General features: G+C 45.8%; 2 protein-coding genes across 2 annotated transcripts in view; both read left to right on the plus strand.

Moving 5' to 3' along the window:
• LOC309545982 (matrix metalloproteinase-18-like) overlaps positions 1 to 27116 on the plus strand; it is a 320845-nt gene that overhangs the window by 206009 nt on the left and 87720 nt on the right. The gene's annotated exons all lie outside the window — the stretch shown is intronic.
• LOC309545988 (matrix metalloproteinase-20-like) overlaps positions 1 to 27116 on the plus strand; it is a gene marked incomplete at its 5' end in the record, with an annotated part of 120425 nt that overhangs the window by 73133 nt on the left and 20176 nt on the right. The window contains one exon of the mRNA XM_082245453.1: positions 5247 to 5373. Coding sequence (XP_082101579.1) covers positions 5247 to 5373 — 127 coding nt within the window. The remainder of the gene's footprint in view (positions 1 to 5246; positions 5374 to 27116) is intronic.

A 27116-nucleotide genomic window follows, 5' to 3' on the forward strand; every position in this document is an offset into this window, starting at 1 on the left:
GGCAGGGGGTCAACCCAATCGTCTTGGTGATCGGAGACATAGCAACGAAGGAATTGCTCCAAGGCCTGATTGGATCGTTCTGCGGCCCCATTGGACTGAGGGTGGTAGGCCGAGGAGAAGGAGAGATGAATCCCCAACTGGGAGCAAAAGGCGCGCCAGAACCTGGACACAAACTGACTCCCCCGATCCGACACAATCTCCTTGGGCAAACCGTGCAACCGGAAGACCTCCCTGGCAAAAATCGTGGCCAACTCCTGTGCAGAGGGTAACTTCTTGAGAGGAACACAGTGGCACATTTTGGAAAACCGATCCACAATCATGAGAATGACCGTATGGCCTCGGGATGCAGGGAGGTCCACAATGAAATCCATCCCCAGGTGTGACCATGGGCGCTCCCCGGTGGCTAAGGGTTGCAGAAGGCCCAACGGAAGGTGCCGAGGGGACTTACTCTGGGTACAAACGGAGCATGCCGCTACATATGCGGCGATGTCGGAACGTAGGGAAGGCCACCAGAACAGACGTGAAACAGCCCAGGACAGCTGATTCTTTCCAGGATGCCCCGCGGTCTTGGAGTTATGGTAGGTTCGCAACAACCGAGTGCGCAACTCCTCAGGCACAAAACATCTGCCGTTGGGTCTCCCAGAGGGAGCACCAGATTGAGCCGCCAAAATCTGCTCACCCAGGGGAGAGGTCAGGCTGGTGCGAATGGCGGCCAGGATCTGATTCGGAGGTATGACCGAAGTCGGAATCGACTCCTCCCTGGACAGGTCGGAGTACTGCCGTGATAAGGCATCCGCCCTGATGTTCTTGGAACCGGGTAGGTAGGAGACCACGTAATTAAAACGTGACAAGAACAGAGCCCATCTGGCCTGACGTGGTGTCAATCTCTTGGCCTCAGAGAGGTAGGTCAGATTCTTGTGGTCCGTCAGGATGAGGACCGGAACCACCGAACCCTCGAGCAAGTGCCTCCATTCTTTAAGAGCCTGCACGATGGCCAATAACTCCCTGTCACCAATCTGGTAGTTGCACTCCGCGGAAGACAGTTTCCGGGAGTAAAACCCACAAGGAAGCAGAGGACCCTCTGGTGTTCTACGCTGAGACAGAAGGGCGCCTACTCCCGTCTCAGACGCGTCCACCTCGAGGACAAAGGGCAACCCAGGGTTGGGATGCGACAGAATCGGAGCCGACACAAAGGCGGACTTTAGAGCCTCAAAAGCTCGGATGGCCTCGGGCGGCCAGACCTGGGAATTACTGCCCTTCCTGGTCAGATCCGTGAGAGGCTTGGCTAGCATGGAAAAGTCCCTGATGAACTTCCGATAATAATTGGCGAAGCCCAAAAAGCGCTGCAGGGAGCGAAGACCACTGGGCTGGGGCCACTGTAAGACAGCCGAAACCTTCTCAGGATCCATGGAGAACCCCTCAGCGGAAATGATGTAACCTAAGAAGGTTACCTGGGATCGGTGAAATTCGCATTTCTCAAGCTTACCGAACAGCTTGTTCTCTCGTAACCGTTGCAACACTCGTTTGACATCCAGAATGTGGGTCTCCATGGACTCAGAATATACCAAGATGTCATCCAAATAGACCACCACACACTGCTGCAACAGGTCACGGAAAACATCGTTGATGAATTCCTGAAAGACTGCGGGCGCATTGCACAGCCCAAAGGGCATAACCAAGGATTCATAATGACCGGTCCTGGTGTTAAACGCGGTCTTCCACTCATCGCCCGCCTTGATCCTTACGAGGTTATATGCCGCCCTCAGGTCGAGTTTGGTAAAGACCGTGGCCCCTTTAAGGCGATCGAACAGCTCGGAAATCAAGGGTATCGGGTAAGCGTTCTTGATCGTGATGCGATTGAGACCCCTGTAATCGATGCAAGGCCTCAACTCACCGCCCTTCTTTTTCACAAAGAAAAATCCAGCCCCTGCCGGGGACGAGGATTTGCGAATGTGTCCGCGTGAAAGCGCCTCCCTCACGTACTCCTCCATGGCCTCATTCTCCGCTACCGACAGTGGATAGACTTTGCCACGAGGAGGAACGGCACCAGATTGTAACTCGATGGCACAATCGTATGGGCGGTGCGGAGGTAGGGCAACCGCGCGCACCTTATCGAATACATCCCGGTACTCCTCGTATTCAGGGGGCAACAGAGAGTCCGAGGAAGTACACAGCAACTTAACAGGCCCATGGATGCAACTAGCCCCACACTGCGGTGACCACGAGAGGATCTCGGCCGATCTCCAATCGAAAATCGGATTATGCTTCTGGAGCCAGGGGTACCCCAAGACCACCGAGTAGTGTGGAGACGAAATAACCTGGAAGCAGACCGACTCTCTGTGGACGGCACTAATGGCTAACCCCACTGGAAGGGTCTCATGAGTCACGTGTGGCGGCAGAAGGGGTCTGCCGTCTATCGCCTCAAGAGCCAGAGGAGAACCTCGAGCCTGCAGAGGAATGGAATTGGCGGCAGTGAACACACTATCAATGAACAAACCACCAGCACCAGAGTCCACCAACGCCTGGGTCGTCACTGAGCCCCCGACCCAGGAGAGGACAACAGTGATCAGTGGTTTGTCAACACGGGAAACCGGGGACGAGGAGACTCCACCCAAGATCTGCCCCCGACAGGATCTCAGGTGCGAGCGTTTCCCGGACGGTTCGGACATGCCAACCGAAAATGCCCACCGAGACCACAGTACATGCATCGGCCCTCGCGTCTCCGGAGTACCCTCTCCCCCTCGGACAGGCGAGCAAACCCCAGCTGCATGGGTTCACCCCCAGACAAGTCATCCCCAGGAGGCGTGGGAGGAGAGGGAGGCACGGGTGGGACAACAAAGGTAGGCGCCAATCTGTTAGGAGGCCTCCGCAGACTCTCCTTAAAGGAAGGTCTCTCCCTGAGTCTGGTGTCAATCAAAATCAGGAAAGAAATAAGAGACTCGAGCTCCACTGGTAGGTCCTTAGCTGCAACCTCATCCTTCAAGGCATCCGAGAGACCATGAGAGAAAGCAGCGACCAGAGCCTCATTATTCCAGCCCACCTCTGCTGCCAGGGTACGAAACTCAATGGCGTATTCAGCTACGGATCGTGAACCCTGTCTGATGGACATAAGGAGCTTCGCAGCAGAGGCAGCACGAGCCGGCACATCGAATACCTTCCGAAGAGAAGCAACAAAACCGGAAAACTCGGCAACCACCGGATTGTTGTTCTCCCATAAAGGGCTGGCCCAGGCCAAGGCCTTGTCCGAGAGCAGCGAGATTAAGAAGCCCACCTTTGATCTCCCAGTAGGAAAGGCATGTGGCAGCAACTCGAAATAAATGCCCTCCTGGTTAAGGAAACCTCGGCACTGAGTTGGCTCTCCCCCAAAGCGCTGAGGAAGGGGGGCAGAACCGGACATACCCCGAAACACCGCAGGCGCAACAACAGGTGTCGGGGTAGACTCTGGCGCAACAACCGGAGCGGCAGTAGGAGCGGGCCCAGGAGCGACAACCGACCCATCGGCAACGGGAGCGAAATGAACCGTGCGTTCAAGCAGGGTTTGCAACGCCACGGCGAACTGACCCAACAGGTGATCCTGCTGATCAAGTCTGGCAACCAGCGTGGGTAGTGAGGATGGCCCTGTACCGTCAGAGTTCGTGGCCTGTGGTGCCGTGCGTTCAAGCAGGGTTTGCAACGCCACGGCGAACCGACCCAACAGGTGATCCTGCTGATCAAGTCTGGCAACCAGCGTGGGTAGCGAGGATGGCCCTGTACCGTCAGAATTCATGGCTTGGTCCTAATGTCACGGAACCATGAACCAGACGTACAACAACAGATAAGTGAAAATAAGAAAGCTTTATTGAAAAACAAGCTATAAAGCAAAAGTCCAAACGGATGGCGAAACCGATGCAGAGTCTTTGCGAAGCCAGGGGTCAGGAACCAGCAGGGTAGTCAGACGAAGCCAGGATCAGGAACCAGCAGGGTAGTCAGACGAAGCCAGGATCAGGAACCAGCAGGGTAGTCAGACGAAGCCAGGAACAGGAACCAGAAGCAGCAGCAGTCTTAGAAGCATGTGAACACAGGAGGACCAAGCAGGGAACTGAAGCCACAGACCTCCTATATATGAGCTAGGCATCCAGCTCCTCCCAGTGGGAAGGAGGAGCCGCAGGGTGGGAGGCTACAAGAAACCCAGAAACCAAGATGGCCGCCAGCACATGTCAAACGAAGGAGAACAGCAAGAAGGTAAGACCATGACAGCAGCACAGAGATGACTTCATGCTCTGTACTAAAAAAGCTAAAGGAAAAGTCATTATAATAGCCAACCTTTCCCCCTACAGGTCTATTTATGCTGTGTTTTAATGAGGGAGGTGGTGTTCTGAAAAAGCAGACCTTGAATTAAGTGCAAGGTCCACTTTAACCTCTATAGCAAAGGGGGCTTTATATCACCCATTCCAAATATTCCATCATATTAACCAAAAAAAAAAAAAAACCAGAGCCATATTTTCTAACCTCAATATCAAAAATAGTGTAGTGAAATACCTCTTGTCATCTATCATAATCTCAAATTCACAAAAATGCAAATAAAATAAAAATAGGTGTTCAATCATTAATGTTTCTGTGTTCTTATAAATGAGTGCAGAAATGTTTAAATCCACAAACGATCTCTAGATATGGTATCTGTGCTCCTCCACCACGTGAGACTTCCAGTAAAGTAGTGTGCCACACCAACAGATATAGCACTCTAGCCTCTCACCTTGCTAATGTGACCCCTGTGATACCGGCAGGTCAAAACACGCTGCGTTTCCCTTTAGGGGAACTGGGGATGTGGATCTGATGTATAACAATACCAGCCTCCAAACTCATTGTCAGAACATATAAAGGAACAGAACACACAATCTAGTGCTCTCTGTATCGATGGTATTTATTAAAAACAAGTAATTGCACTTACATTGGTGACACATCAGCAGTGCTAGCTATCATTGCATAAAAATAAATGTATCGGTTTGCTGACTTTCAAAGAGAGATGGCCACGGGTGACGTCATGCTCCAGACTCAGCTCCCATACGCGTTTCGTCCAGGAGGGTGCACTTTGTCAGTAGGGGGTCATATTTTCTAGCCTCTTCCTTAGAAAAAGACTATACCATAGGTGTCTTGTCAAATTCTTTCTGGCACAAATATTAATGATCCATATTCTAGTTTTTAGCAGTATAGTGTGGCCAGTTATCTTTGTATATAAATATATATTGCTGTCTCTAATTTTACTGTAGGAACAAAAACTTCTGGACAAGAAAAGTCTGCGTTACCTCCACCACCTAAACCAGATCATTGTGACCCCAACTTGTCATTTGATGCTGTGACAGTTTTAGGAAATGAACTTTTATTCTTTAAAGACAGGTGAGCACAAGAATATAAATATCATACAATAGATACTGTATGTAACACTTACATGATAAAATACATAAAAGATAAGAGGAGAAATGTGATTGGTACTTATTGTGTCAACTTTGAAAAAGAAGAAGTAAAAACAAACTCTGTAAGGCTTAGGATTTATATAATTGTTGTTTTTTTTTAAATTAAATCGAAACTCTAGCTAGATAATATGAGACCACCATTTATTCCAGGCACAAATATATTAAAGTGGAGCTAGACTGTATCTGAGTACTACAAACTGAAAATGCTTTTTAACCAGTTGACGACCACCCTATAGCAGATTTACTGCTACAGGGCAGCCGTTCCGTGCAGAATCACGTATATACGTATATGTGATTCTGCATTTCCCGGTAGGGGGCGCGCCCAGGGCCGCTGATAGGGGGGGACCACCAGCCCTCTTGTAGGGGGCCCGAACACACAGGGGGGCCCACACAGAGAGGGGGATTAGTGATGGACAACAAATACAGAAATCTTCCTCCAGCACCTGAATCTGATCTGTCCCTCTCCCTGCTATCAGCTTTTATCTGTTGAGAAAGAGACAGTCCTCCCTCATTAATCCCCCTCGCAGCACTTATTTGTAAATTGTAACTTTGTTTCTCTCTCTCTGTCTCTCTGATCACTGAGCTCCAACTGCCCAGCCTGTATATTTTTCTCATCTCATCTTCTTTTTTGTTTAACATAGTTTTTTTTTTTAGATTTAGCAGGAATTATGCGAGTTATGTTATATTTGTGTCTGATAATAGTGATTTTGTTGTAATTTTAGCTAAATATATCTTTAATATTTTCTTGGGGGGGCCCTGCCAGGTAGTCTGTACGGGGCCCCGCAATTTCTAACAGCAGCCCTGGGCGCGCCGCTTCTGCTGTGATTAGTCAAAGCAAAAGCCGATCAGCCGGTGCCAGCCAATGGATGACTGCTGGCACCAACTGATTGGTGAGGAGACACACTTGATGGAGCTGTACCTACAGTTAGGTCCATATATATTTGGACACAGGCACAGTTTTTACTTTTGGCTCTGCATGTCACCAGAATAAAATTAAAATGAAACAATCCAAATGAATTTGAAGTGCAGACTTTCAGCTTTAATTCAAGGGGTTGAACATTAATATCAAGTACACATTTTAGGAACTGCAACCATTTTTTTTACACAGTCCCTCCATTTTCAGGGGCTTATATGTAATTGGACAATTGAACATAATCATAAATAAAGTGTTTATTTTTAATATTTTGTTGAGAATCCTTTACTGGCAATGACTACCTGAAGTCTGGAACCCATGGACATTACCAAAGACTGTATTTTCTTGTTTCTGATGCTTTGCCAGACTCTAACTGCAGCTGTCTTCTTCAGTTGTTCTTTGTGGGTCTTTCTGCCTTAAGTTTTGCCTTCAGCAAGTGAAATGCATACTCAATTGGGTTGAGACCAGGTGATTGACTTGGCCATTGCAGAATATTCTACTTCTTTTCCTTCAAAAGCTCCTGGGTTGCTTTTGCAGTGTGTTTTGGATCATTGTCAATCTGTACTGTAAAGCGCCGTCCAATTAACTTTGCTGCTTTTCTGGGCTGACAGTATATCTCTAAACACTGCAGAATTCATCTGGCTGCTTCTGTCACATCCTGAATAAACACCAATGACCCAGTGCCACTGGAAGCCATGCATGCCCATGCCATCACACTGCTTCCAACATGTTTTTCAGATGACGTTGTGTGCTTTGGATCATGAGCTGTTTCAAGCCTTCTCCATACTTTTTTCTTCCAGTCATTCTGGTACAGATTGATCTTAGTTTCATCCCGTCCAAAAAATGTTTTTCCAGAACTAGTCTGGCTTTTTAAAATGTTTTTTGGTAAAGTCTAATCTGACTTTTCTATTCATTAGGCTTATGAATGGTTTGCATTGTATGGGGAACCCTCTGTATTTGCTCTTGTTAAGTATTCTCTTGATTGTAGACTTTGACAATGATACTCCAACCTCCTGGAGAGTATCCTTCACTTGTCTGGATGTTGTGAATGGGTTTTTCTTTACCATAGAGAGGATCCTGCGATCATCCACCACTGTTGTCTTCAGTGGACGTCCAGGCCTTTTTATGTTTCTGAGCTCACCAGTGCGTTCTTCTTTCCTCAGAATGTACCAAACTGTTGATTTGGCCACTCCTAATGTTTCTGCTCTGCTATCTCTCTGATGGATTTGTTTCATTTTTGAAACCTTACAATGGCCTGTTTCACTTGCCTAGACTGAATGCAGGATGTACATTCACAGCAATAGATTCCAAATGCAAATACCACACTTACAATTAACTCTAGACCTTTTACCTGCTTAAGCACTTTAGGACCGCTCACTGTGCCGCTACTGTGGCACAGGGGCAGCCCTGAGTCCAGCAATGTACTCCTAGCGGTGACGGCGGTGAGGCTCGCTCCTTCTATGTTTAGACACAGCGGGAGTGGGGCAGAAGGGGGAGAGGCGGCGATTACCGTCTCTCTTCCACGATTTCCGGGGAAAGTGTGAAAAAATCCGCCTGTTTTGTGACAGACAGGGAGAGATCACAGGATTCAGCATACCTGAACTGTGATCTCTGTCTCTGTCACAGAACCCCCCTCCCCCCACACACGTCAGTAAGCATGAGGCATACATTTAACCCCTTGATCACCAACAGTGTTAACCCCTTCCCTGCCAGTGTCATTATTACAGTAACAGTACATATTTTTAGCACTGATTTCTGTAGTAATGTCACTGGTCCCCCCAAAAGTGTCAAAAATGTCAGTTAGAGGTCTGATCTGTCCGCCGCAATGTCACAATCCGGCAAAAAATCGCAGATCGCCGCCATTACTAGTATAAAAATAAATAAATAAATAAATAAATAAAAATGACAAATCTTTCCCATAGTTAGTAAATGCAATAACTTTTTCACAAACCAATCAAATTACGCTGATTGCGATTTTTTTTTTTTTACCAAAAATATGTAGCAGAAAACAAATTAGTCTAAAATGTCAAAAAAAATTTGATTTTTACATTTTTTTTGGGGAATGTTACAGTATATATCAGAATGTGAAAAATATTGTTTTTTTTTTTTTTTTTTAATTGTCTTTTTTTTTTTTCAAAAATTAAAAATGGCACAGGTGATAAAATACCACCAAAAGAAAGCTCTATTTGTGTGAAAAAAAAAGGACGTAAATTTCATTTAGGTACAGCGTCACACGACCGCGCAATTGTCCATTAAAGTAATGCTGTGCCGAATCGCAAAATGTGGCTTGGTCAGGAAGGGGGTAAAATCTTCCGATCTTTAAGTGGATAAAAATACACTCATTGAGAATGTTTTTGTCAAAGACATGTAGCTAAATACATTTTGGCCTAAATATATGACAAAAATAGAATATATTGGATATTTTTTAACTGTCAAAGTAGAAAATGTCAATTTTTCGCAAAATTTTTGCTCTTTTTTTATTAATATCGCAAAAAATAAAAACACAGAGGTGATCAAATATCATCAAAATAAATCTCTGCTTGTGGGGAAAAAAAGGACGTAAATTTTTTTTGGGTACAGCATTGCATGACCGCGCAATTGTCAGTTAAAGTCGCGTAGTGCCAAGTTGAAAAAAGTGGCCTGGTCATTGAGCAGCAAAATCTAAAGTGGTTAATTGATGAAGAAATACCGAAGGAGTAGCCCACACCTGGCCCTGAAAGAGGGTGGCTATTCTTAAGAGCTGTAATTCCTAAACCCTTCCTCTGATTTGGATGTATATACCCTCAAATTAAACCTGTGCACTTTTAGCCAATATCCATATATATATATATATATATATATATATATATATATATATATATATATATATATCCATATATAACTATAGCTTGAATATGTTTTGATAAATACCTGAAAAATTGTGCCTGTTTCCAAATATAGATGGACCTAACTGTATGTATACAAGGCAGAACTCTGTCCTGTCAGCAGGTATGTGTTGGTTTTTGTTTCCCTGCAAATCAGAGAATAAAATCCATCACATCCCTTAGTGAAAGCAGCACACTGTATACACATGTGTCATTAGTACAGTGACTGTGCATATTTTTAGCATTGATCACTGAATGCTGCTGCAAGACTTATCCACCTTACCAACCATTCAGTGTCCTCCACCCCTCTCTTCCAATCCCTTCATTGGCTTCCACTCACCCAACGAATAAAATTCAAAGTGCTAACAATAGTTTACAAAGCCATCCACAACTCTGCCCCCACCTACATCACTAACCTGATCTCAAAATATCAACCAAGCCACTCTCTTCAGTCCTCCCAAGACCTCCTGCTCTCTAGCTCCCTTGTCACCTCTTCCCATGCTCGCCTCCAGGATTTCTCCAGAGCTTCTCCCATTCTTTGGAACTCTCTACCCCAATATGTCCGACTGTCCCCTAATCTATCCATTTTTAGACGATCCCTGAAAACTCTTCTCTTTAAAGAAGCCTACCCGGCTACCAGGGCCAGATTAACATAGGGGCTATTGAAGCTGCAGCTCCAGGCCCCTACCTTAATATAGGCCCCGGGTTGGCCATATTCACTGTTACCGCTCTTCTGTCACTTGTAAACACAGAAGTCTGGCTTCTATGCTCGCTTCCCCAGGCAGCTCCCTCAGAACCTCCCCACACAGCACCAAGGCCGGACAAGGAGGGACAGTTGCCGATGCATGGATGTGTTTATGGGCTTCAGAGACAGCATCCCATGTGGAATTAGGCATGCATGGCTGCACCCTTCCTCCTCTGGGTGCATGCCAAGGCACGGCCCTTAAGGCCCTTCTAAATCCTCAGCACCAAGCCCATGATGCTCTTAATCCGGCCCTGCAGGCTACTAACTAATAACACTGTTTCACTTGCTCCATCAGCTCATCCCCCACAGCTATTGCCTTTTGTATCAATTGACCCTCCCTTTTAGATTGTAAGCTCTAATGAGCAGGGCCCTCTGATTCCTTTCGTTCCAAATTGTATTATAACTGTAATGTCTGCCTTCATTTTGTTAAGCGCTGCGCAAACTGTTGGCGCTATATAAATCCTGTATACGGTAATAATGATAATAATAATAATAATAATCACTGCATTAGTGATTCCCTGGTTCCTACAAAGTGTCCAAAGTGTCAGTTAGTGTCAGATTGTCCACTGCAATATCGCAGTCCTGCTATAAATCATTAATCGCCACCATTAGCAGTATAAAAAATAAAAAAATAAAAATTCCAGTAAACATACTATAGTTTGTAGACGATATAACTTTCGCACAAACGAATCAATATACGATAATGGGATTTTTTTTTTACCAAAAATATGTATCAAAATATATATTGGCCTAAATGTATGAAGAAATTAGATTTTTAAAAAAATATTATTGGATATGTTTATAGCACAAAAATACAAAATGCAGTGGTGATCAAATACCACCAAAAGAAAGCTCTATTTGTGGGGAAAAATTGCATAAATGTCATTTATGTACAGCGTTGCATGACTGGGCTATTGTCCATTTTAATAACGCAGTGCTGTATAGCAAAAAATGGCCTGGTCATAAAGGGGGTTTAAACTTCCGAAGGTCAAGTGGTTAATTCATTTTTAACATTTGAAGGGAACTCACCTATTCATCCATGTTTCCATGCTTTATTTTGTTACTAAATCATTTTGGAACACACACTCCAGTATTTCTGGCTGCAGCCATCTTGCGTAAGGGCAGATGATACATGTAGCATTTACTTTCCTTTCCATCTGCCCTTATCTCAAGCATGAGGTTGTGCTTAGCTAAAAAAAACTCCTCCTCCCCTCCTCCAGATGAAAGAAAAAAAAAAAAGGCCCATAAAGGAAGTAACTAAAGTAATGTAAAAAAAAAAAGTTTAAAGCAACTAAATATGATATATCCTCGTATATATATTTACTAATGCTTGCAGCATAAGGATTAAAAATAGTTGGACCTCATTCACACTGGACGTTTTTTACAGCTGCTGTTTTTGGTTTCAGGTTTTTTCTGCAGCCAGTAAACTCCCCAGCATGTTATCCTATGTGTCCATGCGCACATTGGCTGTTATCAGCGTTTTATGGCAGGGGTGTTTTCTGGCTGGAAAAAAAAAAAACAGAACTAGTGGGTCTTAAGAGGAGTTTTTCAGCTGCAAAAACACTCTAACTCTGAATAAAGATGAAAAATTAGGTAAGTATTACATTTTATTCTTCATATCAAGAGCTAAAGAGGAGGTTTACTCACTCTGAAAGAAAAAAAATTAAAGCTTTCAGCTTCACAGCCAGCTGCCCACTGAGCATGCACAAGCTACGCTGTGCTTTGTGAACTGTCCTGGAGTCTTCTGGGACATCTGACGTGTTGCAGAAGACTGCAGGGAGTGAGGGGGAGAGCCGAAGTGGGATTGGGTACCCGCTCCTCCTCCCCTCAAAAAATGACATGCCAAATGTGGCAGAGGAGGAGGACTTAAATCAGAACTTCCCCTTTTGGGTGAAGTTGTGCTTTAACATGCATATACCACTACAGTGTGAGGAGTCCCATTGCAAGAGTAGTTTTTTGGGGGTTTATTTAATTCCTAGAATTAGGCTTTATCCACTTCTGGCTCTGAAAATTATCCCCCTTAATGACCAGGCCATATTTTGCGATTCGGCACTACGTTACTTTAATGGACTATTGCGTAGTCGTACGACACTATACCCAAAAATAAATTGATGGGTTTTTTTTTCCACAAATAGAGCTTTCTTTTGGTAGTATTTGATCACCTCTGCAAATTTTTATTTTTTGTGCTATAAACAACAAAAGAGCGACAATTATGAAAAAAAAAAAAAAACTATATTTTTCACTTTCTATTCTATTTCTATTTCATTCCCAAAAAAATTAAAAATCAAAATTTTTTAACATTTTAGGCCAGGTATTTTTTGCTACATATTTTTGGTAAAAAAAATTAGCAATAAGCATATTTTGATTGGTTTGCGCAAAAGTTATCGCGTATACAAACTAGAAGATTTATGTCATTTTTATTGTTTTTCTTTTGTTTTTTTTACTAGTAGTGGCGGTGATCTGCGATTTTTAGCGGGACTGCGACATTGTGGCGGACAAATTGGACCCCTAATTTTTACATTTTTGGGGGGACCAGTGACATTACTACAGTAATCAGTACTAAAAATATGCACTGTTACTGTAATAATGACATTGGCAGGGAAGGGGTTAAAGAGGAAGTAAACACTCATAAAGAAAATGAGAAAAAAAAAACCTGTAAAGACAAAGGCATAATGAGCTAGTATGCATTGCATACTAGCTCATTATGAAACACTTACCTTAAAATGAAGCCCTCGCAGTGCCGCCCGCTCAGCGACAGGGCGGCCGACATGTCCGGCCGTTCTGCTTCCTTGTTCGCGTCCTCCGGCCATCTGATTGGCCTGAGCACGATTACATCACTCCCGCGCATGCGCTCGGGAGCCGCCGTTCATAGCATAGGGCTCTGAAGGAACGGCACGGTGGCCGTTCCTTCAGAGCGCATGCGCTGATTACGTCATCAGCTGCATGCACTGTAAATATCTCCTAAATGGTACATGTTTAGGAGATATTTATGGCACCTATAGGTAAGCCTTAATATAGGCTTACCTATAGGCAAAAGACTTTAAAGTGGGTTTACAACCACTTTAACACTGTGGGTGATCAAGGGGTTAAATGTGTACCTAGGGGCGTGTTTCTAACTGTATGGGGGTTGGGCTTGTGAAATGATCACAGAGACCTGTGATCCTACATAGTAGGATCACAGGCCCTCTGTGATCATTTCAGAGAGAAGAACGGTCAGCTGTGTTTACAACAGCTGACCATTCTCCTCTCTCAGCGGGGAGCGATCACGGGTGTCAGGCAGCAATCGGAGCCGCCTGCCCTAATGGGGGCGGGAGCGCCGTGCAACCGACGTAGACCTACGTCGCTTCACGTAGGAGGGCCACCCTGCCGCAGTAAATCGGCGGTGGGCAGTCAGGAAGCGGTTATCTGCAACAGAGAAAAGCCAGGACTGTCCTGTGTGGCAGAGCTGTGTAAATCTCAGAAATGGATGGACAGAACAAACAGAAATCCTTAGGAAGATAAAACAGCTCCTATATCTATATATATATTTTTTTTTTTCATCTCTGTACGTCAGCCTTAAAGGAGTTGTAAAGTCAGAAGGCTTTTTATCTTTTAAGATAAAAACCTTCTGTGTGCAGCAGCCCCCCTCAGCCCCCCTATAACTAGCCTGAGACTGTTTCTATCCAACGAGCCTATTTCTGTCCACGAGTGCTTCAGCCATCTGGGACTCGCGCGCTCTCTCTCTCTCTCTCTTTGATTGGCTTTGATTGGCTCAGACACAGCAGCGACGCCATTGGCTCCCTCTGCTGTCAATCAATCTCATTTAGCCAATCAAGAGAGAGGGGGGGCCAGATGGCAGCTCTTTGTCCAAATAGATACACGGTGCTGCAGCTTGGGTGCCCCCATAGCAAGCTGCTTGTTGTGGGGGCACTCAACAGGAGGGAGGAGCTCCAGCGAGGAACCTGAGAAGAGGAGGATCCGGGCTGCCATGTGAAAAACCAACTGCACAGAGGAGGTAAATATAACATATTTGTTATTTTAATTAAAAAAAAAAAATAGACTTTAAAATCAGTTTAATTTATTTTTATACCCAAATGACTGGGCATCTATTGGTCTAACTCTTGGCTCATAGGAAAGGGAAGATGATGACATTCCATAGTAAAACAAACAAGTTGAAACACAGCAGCATTGCTACAATTCTAACCTAATACCACATTAGCTAAATTGCACATCGTCCTTTCCACAGTGAGGTGGTGATGTAAAGTGCCGACATGAGAACATCTGATTTCTGCCCAACAATGCTTCAGATAATTGATTTTACAGTTTTCTGAGTGTCGCTTTGTAGATAACAAAAAGAAAATAAAAAGGTTGAAACAAAATCAACCTTAAAGTAATTGTAAAGTCTCATTTAAAAAAAAAATAAATAAAAAATGTTATGCTTACCTCCTCTGTGCAATTGGTTTGGCACAGAGCAGCCCCAATCCTCCTCTTCTCAGGTCCCTTGTCCCTGCTCCTGACCCCTCCCTCCTATCGAGTGCCCCCACAGCAAGCAGCTTGCTATGGGGGCACCCGAGCCGAGCTGTAGCTCAGTGTGTCCATTCAGACACAGAGCTGCCGTTCAGCCCCAACCCCTCTCTCTCCTGATTGGCTCACTGACTTTGATTGACAACCGTGGGAGCCAATGGTATCTGGTAATGGCTGTATCTGGTAATGGCTGTATCTGTATCTCACTCAATCAGGAGGGAGAGCCCCAGGACGGCCAAAGGACTTGTGGACATCACTGGACAGATCCGTGTAGATCGACTTCTGTACAACTTCCTTACCCATACATGGATTAAAAATTTTGATCCATGTATGCATTTACAGAGAAAAGTGCGATAAAAAAAAAAAAAAAAAACCTTAGTTACGGGTAATGGTATTTCTAGGAGTCTTTCAGGCCAGCATCTGGAGAGAGAGTGTTACTCCGCCCATATTCCCAGGAAACACAGCAGTCATGACCTTAAAAAGACCTCTTCCACCATGGCCTCAGTTGTAATCAAGTATTTCCAGCTATGCTGAAAAATATAAAAAAAAAAAAAAAACAATAACAGCATCCACAGTAAAAACCATAATTAAGGGATGGTCATAGGTGCTGTCCTGAAAGACTCCTAGAAATACCTTTACTGGTAAGTCTAACTAAGTTTTTCTCAAATCATCTATTAGGACAGTACCTGGAGATGAAAAGCGAGTACTTATTCCAGGATGGTACCACAGCTTGCAGGACCTTCCTGCTGAAAGATTGCTTTGTGGCCGAAAGCAAATCCATCCAGTAATGACAGGTGAAAGTTGAGAAAATCGACCAAGTGGCTGCTTTGCAGATTTGTTCTGGCGAAGCACCAACTCGTTCCGCTAAGGATGTTGCCACAGCTCGGGTTGAATGGGCCACAACACCCATGGGAGGCTCCACCCCCAAGGCCATATAGGACTCTTTAATGGCCATTCAAAGCCATCTTCCGATTGTACTTTTGGAAGCTCCGAAACCTTTACGCGTCCCCGAAAAACAGTATTACCGAGAGTTTGTTTTTCTAAATTCCCTTGTGATTTCCAGATAATGCAACAAACATCTTTTTATATCCAAACTGTGAAAAGCCTCTTCCTTAGGACAAGATGGAGATGGACAAAAAGTTGTCAGAACTATTTCCTGAGACCGATGGAAGACTGAAGAAACCTTCGGCAGAAATCCGGGGGTCTGTCCTCAGAACTACCTGGTCCAGGAAAAAAAGCAAAAAAAAGCTCAATGATAGAAAAAGCCTGCAGCTCACTGACCCTTCTAGCTGAAGTAACTGCCACCAATAGAATTACTTTTAAAGACCAATCTTTATTTGTGGGGTCTTCCGGTTGTTCAAATGGTCTTTTAGTCAGACCCTGTAAAACCACTGACAAATCCCATTTTGGAAAAAACTTAAACGACACTGATCTAGCTCTGGCCAGAGCCCTGAAGAACCTAATGACCAAAGGGTCCTAAGATAACTGTCTCTCTAAAAACTGACAAAGCCGCCACCTAAACAGTAAGGTACTGGCCGCCAAACGTTTCTCAAGTCCGTCATGAAGAAATTCAAGGATGGAAATTATTTCCTGTGGAGGAAAATCCTTTGAGGTAAACCAGGAGTTGTAGCATTTCCACGTCTTGAAATAAATAGCGCTTGTAACTTTTTTTTCCTACCGTCTAACAGTGTGGAAATAATTTGTCAGGCAAACCCTTACTCTACAGCAGTGGTCCTCAACTCTGGTCCTCGGGGCCCACTAACAGGCCAGGTTTGCAAGATAACTAAGTTACATTACAGGCTCAGTGATTGCAGTATTCTAGTCTGCATCTCCCCAAGGTAATACTTAAAATCTGCAGAAAAAAAGGGGGGGGAGATTGGCGCAATCGGATTGCACGAGCTGCTGCGATAATCTAGATATGGGCAAAAATGCAGATGATTGAGTCCAGTGGAATTGCTAGACACTTTGATGGCTGCAGGCTTTGTAGGGTGAAGCAACCCTGTATGAATCCAAGACAAAAAGAGAGAGAAGACCAAGCGCCAATCTAAGTGTAGCAATGCAGTTGATTTATTGGCAATTTAAAAGAGTATTACTCACAAACGTGCGTTAAAAACAGGCATCTCAGATAGTCCAGGGCATCTGGGCGCTATTCATCCAGGGTGTCATTCCGGATCCCTTGTGGAGCTGACGCTGTGGGGGATGAGCGGCGATCTCCTGTTGTGAGGCAGGGGACGTGCAGATCCTTCGGCGGTGGTGTAGCAGCGTGGGTCCTTGGGTCGGAGGGCTATGACATCACTTCCTGGGGATGCTGGTGCGTAGAACGGCGACGCGTTGCGGAGCATGCGCTCCTTCTTCAGATGAATAGCGCCCAGATGCCCTGGACTATCTGAGATGCCTGTTTTTAACGCACGTTTGTGAGTAATACTCTTTTAAATTGCCAATAAATCAACTGCATTGCTACACTTAGATTGGCGCTTGGTCTTCTCTCTCTTTTTGTCTTGAATACTTAAAATCTGGCCTGTTATTGGGACCAGTGTTGAGGACCACTACTCTACAGGATTTGCTCTTTAGTAGCCAGGCTGCTAACCTGAGATGGCCCACATTCAGATGCCAAAAAGGTCCCTGACCCAGCGGATCTTCCCACAGAGGAAGCAAACCAATGGGGTTCTGCTGTTAAGTTTAGTAGTGTTGAGAACCATGCTCTCTTGGGCCAATAGGGCCTCATCAGAATTAGGCAATTTTTTTGAGCACCAGTGGAATCATTTGCAAAGGGGGAAAAGCTTAGCAAAAACGGAAGGTCCAAGGGTGGGCCAGTGCATCCAGACCCTCCAATTGGTCCTGCCTGTTCAGCGATAAAGTAAACCAGTACCTTCGCATTCGCTTGAGAAGCAAACAGGTGAATTTGGGGGACGCCCCATCTGTTCATGATCATCTGAAAGATTTCGAGATTCAGGCTCCACTCTGATTCTAGAACTCGCTTACTACTTAAGAAGTCTGCTACTAGATTTAGGCTGCCTTTTAGATGCACTGCTGTCAAAGAAGCCAGATTGTCTTCTGCCCATGACAGAATATGAAGAGCTGAGGCCAGGAGAACCCTGCTTCTTGTGCCTCCCTGCTTTGAGACCTAGGCTACCAGATAAGGAACAATAGAAATTCCCCACAACCTGAGAGGTGCTAAAGCCTCTGCTATAATCTTTGTAAGGATTGACAGTCCGAAAGAGAGGGCTCTGAATTATAGATGTGAAATTGCGTCAACCACCATGACTGTAAACAGCAAATACTTTAGTGGCGCTAGAGATATGGGGATGCGTAGGTAAGCATCTTTGAGGTCTAAGGATGCTAGAAAGCACCCTGCGGTAAGAAGCGTTCTCCCCGAAATAAAATGATATCTATTCTGAATTTTTTGTACCAAATGGATCTGTTTAATATGTTTAGATGTAGGATTAACTAAAACCTCCCCAATTACTATTTGACTAGGAGCACATGTGAATAGAACCCTAGTTCTTCCTCTTCCCGGGAAACTGGGGTGATCAGTCCCTGCTGTAAAAATTCCTGCAAGAAAGACATCATTGCTAGTGACTTTTCCTGCCCTCTGGGAACTTGAGTTATGTAAAAACGAGTTGGAGGAGCTTCTGAAAACTCCAGCCTGTAGCCCTGAGCTATCACGCCGAGGACAAAAGGACTGGACGTTACCATCTTGCACTGTGGGAAGAAGGATTGTAGTCTTCCTGCCACAGCTGGAAAACCGTCACTGGGTTTTGACTAACTGACTGGCTAGAAGGTCGGAACAAAACCCTTGTTTTTCCTCAACCTCTTTGCAAATTCCAGGGTCTCTTGAAACCCGATTCTTTCGATTTCTGGGCTTGCTGAAAAGAACGAAATTTCCTTCTAGCAAGTGGAGATTTCTTCTTTTAGTCTGGAAAAGATTTCTTTTTGTCAGCCATTCTATTCAAAATGGTGTCAAGGTCGGGGCCAAACAAAAGATCCCTGTCAAACGGTAGACCATAGAGCTTCACCTTAGAGGCTGAGTCCCCAGCTAATGTCTTTACCCACAAAGCCCTACATGTCAAGTTCACTAAGGTCGAAGATCTTGTGGACATTCCGCCGAGGCATCTGCCATGTATCCAACCGCTTTTTGTAAAACTGGCATGGCGTCAACCAGATCCTCCCGGGACGTTCTGGCCTTGATATGTTTCTTCAATTATGCCAGCCAGTGCTCTAAGTTCCTGTCAATCATAGTAGAAGCCATTGCTGGCTGAAGGTTTGCCAACATAGAGTCCTAGGCCTTCTTTAGGAGGGTCAGCTTGCTTGTTCATGGTATCTTTCAGGACACCCATATCCTCAAAAGCTAGATCAGTATTTCAAGAGACCTGGGAAAAGGTCACATCTAACTTGGGTCTTTGTTTCTAAATGTGAGCATCACCCTCAATGAAAGGTAATCTCTTTTTAAGAGACCTTGAGAAAAAAAGGGCCCACTCTGGATCCCTCCATTCCCTCTTGACAGCCTCTGACAGGACTTTGTGCACTGGGAAGACCCAGTGTTTGACCTCCCCCATACCCTGATGCATTTTATCCTGAAGTGATAACTGAGATTTATCTTCTTCTATGTTCAGGGTGGTATGGATGGTTCTCAGCAGTTCATGCACTTCTTCTAAGGACAGCATGTAACGGGAGCAAGTTTTATCCTTCTCTTACCCCTCCTCCCCCTCTAACCCTGTGGAGTCACTTCTCCCTTCCTCCGAATCGCTGACTTCTCTGAGAGCATAAATGAATGGAGCAGGGGCAGAAGGCAGACTACCCTTGCTGCTAGGTTGTATCATGGGACGTTTATCCAGATAAGAGCAGAATGAATGAAAACTATCTGCCAGCTCTTTCTGAAAGGAGGGGAGAAGTTTGCTGGTGTCCTCAGAACTACCTGGTCGCTGAGCAGAGGAAGTTGAAGCAGAAGTTTCCTCTTTAACTAAATCTGCTATCAGGCCTTACATAAAGGCTTGGTCCATGAGCTCCCAAGGGTGGCCTTACAGGAGAGATATTTCTTTTTTGGAGGGGGAGAACAGTTCTTGGTCTTTGCTGTGGCTTTCCCCTAAAAAGAAAACCCAACTAACAAAAAAAACTGCATAAGCTAATAATAAATATAAGCCCCCTGCTAGCAGACCCTAGCAGCATTATAATAACACATGATAACACGACCCATCCTATCAAATTCCCTAGTGTAGTAACCTAGGGAATGTAATGTAGGCCCCCCTCTCCCCCATCCCCGGGGAGGAGGAGACGGAACAAACAAACAAAGCCCCAGAAAAAAGTTAGGAGCCACTGCCCCTGCTTACCTGGGCCTGGCTGGTGCTCCTGCTCCTTCCACCACCGCTGGTTCCCCTGACTCCATTGCTGCAGAACGCTCAGCAGGCATCCGGATGCTTTTATTTGAAATTTCTGGTCCTTTCGCAGCTGCGAAGACAGCTCCACCCACCGGAAGTCCCGCCTAAACCAGAAGTGATGTTTCCCCCCATCCGGGACCAAAACTAATGGAGGCCAGAAAAGACACGTCTCTGGGTTCATGCAGCAAGCCCACCCCCCCCAGTTAGAAAGCACCCCCTAGTGACACATTTAACCCTTTCATCGCCCCTGGTTTTAACCTCTTCCCTGCCTGTGGCATTACTACAGTAACAGTGCATATTTTTAAGACTGATTACTGTAGTAATGTCACTGGTCCCCCCAAAAGTGTCAAAAATGTTAGTTAGGTGTCCGATCTGTTCGCCGCAATGTCGCAGTATCGCTAAAAATCGCTGATTGCCGCCAATACTAGTAAAAAAAAAATAATAAATTAATAAAAATGACATAAATCTTTCCCCTAGTTTGTAGATGCGATAACTTTTGCACAATCCAATCAATATTGGGATTATTTATTTATTTTTTTTACCAAAAATATGTAGCAGAATACAAATTGGCCTAAAATGATGAAAACATTTAATTTTCTTTTGTTTTTTTTTTGGTAAGCAGAAAGTAAAAAATATTGTTTTATTTTCAGAATTGTCACTCTCTTTTTGTTTATAGCGCAAAAAATAAAAATGATCAAATGCCACAAAAAGAAAGCTCTATTTGTGGGAAAAAAGGACATCAATTTTATTAGGGTACAGCTTCGCACGACCGCGCATCAGTCAGTTAAAGTAACTCAGGGCCGTATCACAAACAATGGCCTGGTCATTAAGGGGGTAAATCCTTCCGATCCAGAAGTGGTTAAGGCAATCTACTGAGCTGGTTGGAACCACCTCTGGAGGGAGTCTATTCCACATTTTTACAGTTCTTACGGTGAAGGAACCTTTCCATATTTGGAGATGAAATCTCTTTTCCTCCAAATGTAAAGAGTGCCCCCTTGTCCTCTGTGATGACCTTAAAGTCAATAACTCAACACCAAGTTCACTATATGGACCACTTATGTATTTATACATGTTGATCATATCCCCCTTTAATCTCCTCCTCAATAGAGAATACGTTCAGTTCCTGTAATTTGGGGGTCAGCAAGCCGTCGATCGTGATCGACCGGTCGACCACAGGGAGCTGATAGGTGGATCGGGACCACAGTTCTGCCTCCCCCCCCCCCCCACCCCCAGTCTCCACTACTCTTGTTCACTGCACCGCAGAGAGCGGGAGGCAGCTTAGTGCTGAATGGAGGGCGGGATCTGCTCAGTAAATGGTTGCTAGGTGGTCCTAGCAACCAAACCCAACTTATGTAAAGTTACTCTGGCAGCCCCTGCTCCTGCCTTCCACCCAGCACTATGCCATCTCCTGATCTCCTCTCTGCTGTACACACATTGGTAGGTAGGAAGTGCTACCTACACAGCCTGTGTGTATATGGGGGAAGGAGACACTGTTAGAGGGAGAACAGAGGACAGTACAGTGAGGGGGGAAGGAGGAATTGGGGATATTGCTTTGAGTGATGGGGAGGCAAATTACACTGCTTTCAAGCAGAGAACACTGTGTGAGGGGGGGGCAGAGGACACTGCCATTAGGGGGGGGAGTAGAGGACCCTACAGTGAGGAGTGATGTGAAGGGGGGCAGAGGACACTGTTGTGGGGTGTACAGGACACTACAGTGGGGGGGGTGATGTGAAGGGGGGCAGAGGACACTGTTATTGGGTGGGTACAGGACACTACAGTGGAGGGGGGTGATGTGAAGGGGGAGCAGATGACACTGCTTTGGGGGGGCACTAGTGTGGGGGGAGGGGGCAGAGAACACTGCTATGGGGGGCAGAAAACTTCACAGTTGAGGGTGTTGTGAAGGGGCAGAGGACACTGCATTTGGGGTACAGGACACTGCTGGTGGGGGAGGGGAGCAGAGAACACTGCAGTAATGGGGAAGGGGGCTGGGGTGATGTGATGGGGGCAGAGGACACTGTTTTGGGGGTGTACAGGACACTAGAGGGGGGTGATGTGAAGGGAGGCAGAGGACACTGTTTTGGGGGAGTACAGGACACTACAGTGGGGGGGGGTGTCATGAAGGGAGGCAGAGGACACTGCTTTGGGGGGACAGTAGTGTGGGGGGAGGGGGACAGAGAACACTGCTATGGGGGGCAGAGGACACTAGAGTGGGGGGTGATGTGAAGGGGCAGAGGACACTGCATTTGGGGTACAGGAAACTGCTGGTGGGAGAGGGGAGCAGGGAACACTGCAGTGGGGGGGGGGGCGGGGTTGGGGTGATAAAAAGGGAACCAGACACTGTTTTGGGGGTGTACATGACACTACAATGGGGGGAGGTGATGTGAAGGGGGCAAAGGACACTGTGGGGTACTTGACACTATAGTGGAGGGGGTGATGTGAAGGGGGGCAAATGACACTGCTTTGGGGGGACACTAGTGTGGGAAGAGGGGCAAAGAGCACTGCTATGGGGGCAGGGGACACTACAGTGGGAGGGTGATGTGAAGGGGCAGAGGACACTGCATTTGGGGTACAGGACACTGCAGTGGGGAGAGGGGAGCAGAGAACACTGCAGTGAGGGGGGTTGGGGTGATGTGAAGGGGCAGAGCACACTGTTTTGGGGGGTACAGGACACTGATGTGAAGGGGGGCAGATGACACTGTTTTGGGGGAGTACAGGACACTACAGTGGGGGAGGGGGTGATGTAAAGGGGGCAGAGGACACTGTTTTGGGGTGGTACAGGACACTACAGTGGGGGAGCTGATGTGAAGGGGGGCAAAGGACACTGTTTTGGGCGGTACAGGACACCAAAGTGGGGGGGAGTGATGTAAAAGGGGGGTACAGGATACTACAGTAAGGGGGTTGAAGTGAAGGGGGGCAGCAGGCACAGTTTTGGGGAGGTACAGGAAACAACAGTGGGGGGGGTGATGTGACAGGGGCAGAGGACAATATTTTAAGGGGGGGACAGGACACTACAGTGGGGGGGTGATGTAAAGGCGGGCAGAGAACACTGTTTTGGGGGGTACAGGACACTGTAGTGGGGGGGAGGGGTGTGATGTGATGTGTCAATAGTCATGCATTGCACTTGAGGACGGCAAGGGACCACCTATTAGCTGGAGTGGAGGATAACACCAGAGCCTGCCAGAGGAAGGCATAAGGTAAGTATTACATCTTATTCCTCATATCAAGAGTTAAATAGAAGGTTTACTCAGGAAAAAAAGAATTAAAAGTCAGCAGCTTCAAATCCTGTAGATGTTGACTTTTAATAAAATTATACTTACCTGTCCAGGGATCCAGCGACATCCTCACCCGGGCTAGTTGTTCACTAGCCTTTGGGTCCCTGACACCGGCATCTTAACAATGGGCATCCGGCTATGCTGCTTTCGGCGTCACAGCCAGCTGCCCACTGAGCATGTGCAAGTCGCGCTGCAATTTGTGAATGGTCCTGCAGTCTTCTGGGACCTGTGGCGTGTCCCAGAAGAGAGCAGGAGGGAGGTTGAGGGGGAACTTGCCAAAACTAGGTATCTGACTCCCCCCCCCTCCCCCCTCCCAGAAAAAAAAAAATAATGCCAAATATGACAGGGCAGGAGGACATAAAATGAAACTTCCCCTTTTGGGAGGAGTTTCGCTTTAACGAGCAAATGCCCTCTACAGTAGGGATGGGCTGAACTTACGTTTGACTCCAACATTGAGTGTTCATGTGTTCACCAAACACAGGAACAAATGTGGCGCTCGACAGCAAGTTTGCCCGCCGATGAGCGCCCCATAATGCACTGCGCGATTGCAGTGCTTTAAGTGCTTGTGATTGGCTAAAGCATGCACCTGACCTGTATGCTTCGGCCAATCACAGTACAATGTCCTGTCAGAGCCATGATTGATGCCTTTGACCAATCATGGCTCAGGGGCTAAGTCCACACCTGTAACGAGACCCTTGCTCGCTCGCTTCTGCTCTCCCGACACTCCTCTGCTACTAGTGAGTCAGCTTGCAGATCGCAACGTCTGATTGTTCACTCATCCAAGGCTCCGGGATCCGAACTACAGCTATGTGCCGTTCGGAATCCATTAGAACAAACACCAGGCAGGCTGTATGTAAGTTCAAACAGGAAGACTTTTATTGGAAGTATACAACACACTTTTATACAGAATTTGGAACATCCCGCCCCCAACAACCGCTTTCCTATTGGTCAATTGTAAAGTACATGTAGTCCTCCTTCAGGTCCTCCTTAGCCATCCAAATGAGGACTTGAAAATGAGTCAGCAGGGATTGGTCCGATAGCTTGATTAGAAGGACTGTTATTTGTAATGAGACAGAAGCCCCAGGGGGCAATCAATGTACACAATAGCCAGACACAGAACAATGGAGCCGTCTGGAGCCTTAAGACAGGGCAGAAGACCCCCCCCCCCCCCACTGTGTAACAGATTTCAAGGAGGAACACTTCCGCATTCCAAGGTCCATGACAACGCCCCACACTATATAAGGCTGCTTACACGGCAGCTGTGTGTAGTGTGTTAGTGGAGATTAGGAGTGGAGATTAGGCAGATAGTTTGTGGATTGTGCTTTCATATTTAATTCAGTCAGTGCAGTGTAGTGTAGGGCTGATTCTTGTATAACCCGGTGTACTGCAGTCAGTGTAGTGTAGTACTTACTGTGCTGATTCTTGTGTGTGGGGCAGTCAGTGTAGTGTAGTGTATTGCTGTGCTGTTCTGATTCATCTTGTATGACACAGTGTACTGCAGTGCAGTGTAGTGTAGGGCTGATTTGTGAATAACACAGTGTAGTGCAGTCAGTGTAGTGCTGTGCTGTGATTCTTGTGTAACACAGTGTAGTGGAAGTGTTGGTGTATACAACACGTCTGTGTCACCCCACTGATCCCATTTTTTTTTTCCATTGATATTTTTTTTTGCTGCAGCATTAGGTTCTGTTGCTGCAATATTAGTACTCCCCCTTCTGTGTCACAGGTGCTATTAGTTCTGCGTCAGGAGTGGGTTTTTTCTTTTGTGGCGCAGCAGCACTAATTTTAATTAGGCCTATTTGCTGTCCCCCCTTTTTTGTCACAGGTGCTTTCCCTTCTGCGTCAACAGTGGGTTTTTTCTTTTGTGGCGCAGCAGCACTAATTGTATTTAGGGCATAATTGCAGTCCCCCTTTTGTGTCGTAGGTGCTATTCCTTCTGCGTGCACTGTCCTGTCACCATTTGAAGAGGCCACGAGGATGGTGAGCCGCGATGATGCATGCATTAGTGACATTGTCCCTCTAGTCTTCCTGCTAGAGCACACGGTTAGTGAAATCATGGACATGGCATTTGAGGCAGAACAGCAGGAGAAAGAGGAGGACTACCTTTCTTCACAAGGCCCCCTTTATGCAAATGCTGCAAATCCTGTGAAAGGACCCGAGAATTTGTGGTATCAATGAGAGAGATCATTACTCAACCCTTCTTGATCCACGTTACAAGGGTAATGTTGCAGAGCTCATCCTGCCTGCGCAGAGGGAGCAGAGGATGAAACATCTTGAGGACGCCTTGAAGAAATATTTGGGTAAAACCTTTCCAGACACTGGGAGGTTACCATTTCCTGGACAACATGTTTCTGAGGCTTTGATGGGTCAAAGTAGGAGCAGTGGAGAAGGCGGTCGGCTGCCCGATGCCTTTAAACAATTCTTTAGTCCTGCTCTCCCAGGGCTGTTAGGTTTAAGCAACCATTGGCAGTGTCTGCAGCATATGGTGCAGGATTATCTAGGGGCAAGAGCAGACTTGGAGACCTTTCCAACTGAGCGTCCACTGGATTACTGGGTCTTGAAGATGGAACACTAGCCAGAACTTGCTCAATATGCAATCGAGCTACTGGCCTGTCTTTCTTCCAGCGTGCTTTCTGAATGAACATTCAGTGCTGCTGGAAGTTTTGTGATGGATTAAAGAGTGCGTCTGTCCACAGACCCTGTTGACCGGCTGACATTTACAAAAATGTATCAGTACTAGATCAACAGCAGCTATCAAGCCCCTGAAACTGATGTAACTGATTGAATTTGCTAGGGATCTGGGATCCCTTGAAGACTGCCTATGTTGCCTATCCTTTTCCTGAATCTCGATTATGCTAGCTTCCAACAATGTTTTTGGTTTACGGCACCACCAACACCCAAGGCCCAATTTTTCTGCACCTGTACCACAGGTGCATGTAATTTCAATGTTTGTTTATAATTTTTAACATCAAGGCTTGTTCCTGTGCCCAGCAAGAGTAACTGTGAGGGGTTACAGTGTTCAAGCACCACCAACACCCAAAGCCCAATTTTTCTGCACCTGTATGACAAGTACATGTAATTTCAATTTTTGTTTCTAATTTTTAACAGCAGGGCCCGTTCCAATGCCCAGCAAGAGTAACTGTGAGGTATTACAGTGTTCAGGCACCACCAACACCCAAAGCCCAATTTTTATGCACCTGTATGACAAGTACATGTAATTTCAATTTTTGTTTCTACCTTTTAACAGCAGGGCTTGCTCCTGTGCCCAGCAAGAGTAACTGTAAGGGGTTACAGTGTTCAGGCACCACTAGAAATGGGTGAACGGTTTGGGCCGAGCATAAGTTTGGCCTAAACATCACCTATTCAGGTACCTGCCTAACTCCTGAACTTTCTCGGCACTTAGCGGGATGTTCGCTAGCTGAACACATAGTCAATAGGTTGTTAAGGCTTCCCTGCTAAGAGCAGAATTTAAAATAATAATTGTAAAAAGAAAATGTCAATTTAAAAAAATTGGAGTAAAAACAGCTTGGGGGACCCTTTTTTTATTTTTTTTTATTTTGGCGCCATTATTTTCTATCTGTATTGCCTGAAGCCAACAATACATTACAGCCGCGAGCAAGTTTAAATTACATTTTTTCCTTTAGAAATGTCAGTATTGCTGCAGCAGGCTACATACATCGTACAGATGTGCCACTTTACTGGCACATTAAGGGGACCCCCCCATGCACGATATTTAAAGGATTTTTTATTTTTTCACTTTAAGCATCATTAAAATCACTGCTCCTTTAAAAACGATCATTATAATGTTTGCATTAATGCATGTCCCCTAGGGTAGTACCCGGGTCTCCATATACTTTTTATGGCAATACCTTGCTTATAAAGCATTTCAAATGAGGACTTTTGATTTTTCATGTTTGTGTCCCATAGACTTTAATAGGGTTTGAACGTTCGCCAGAACTTTTACCCTGTTCGAGATGTTCTGGTGCAAACCGAACAG

The sequence above is a fragment of the Pelophylax lessonae genome, assembly GCF_965119305.1.
Source record: "Pelophylax lessonae genome assembly, chromosome: 2".
Lineage (NCBI taxonomy): Eukaryota > Metazoa > Chordata > Amphibia > Anura > Ranidae > Pelophylax > Pelophylax lessonae.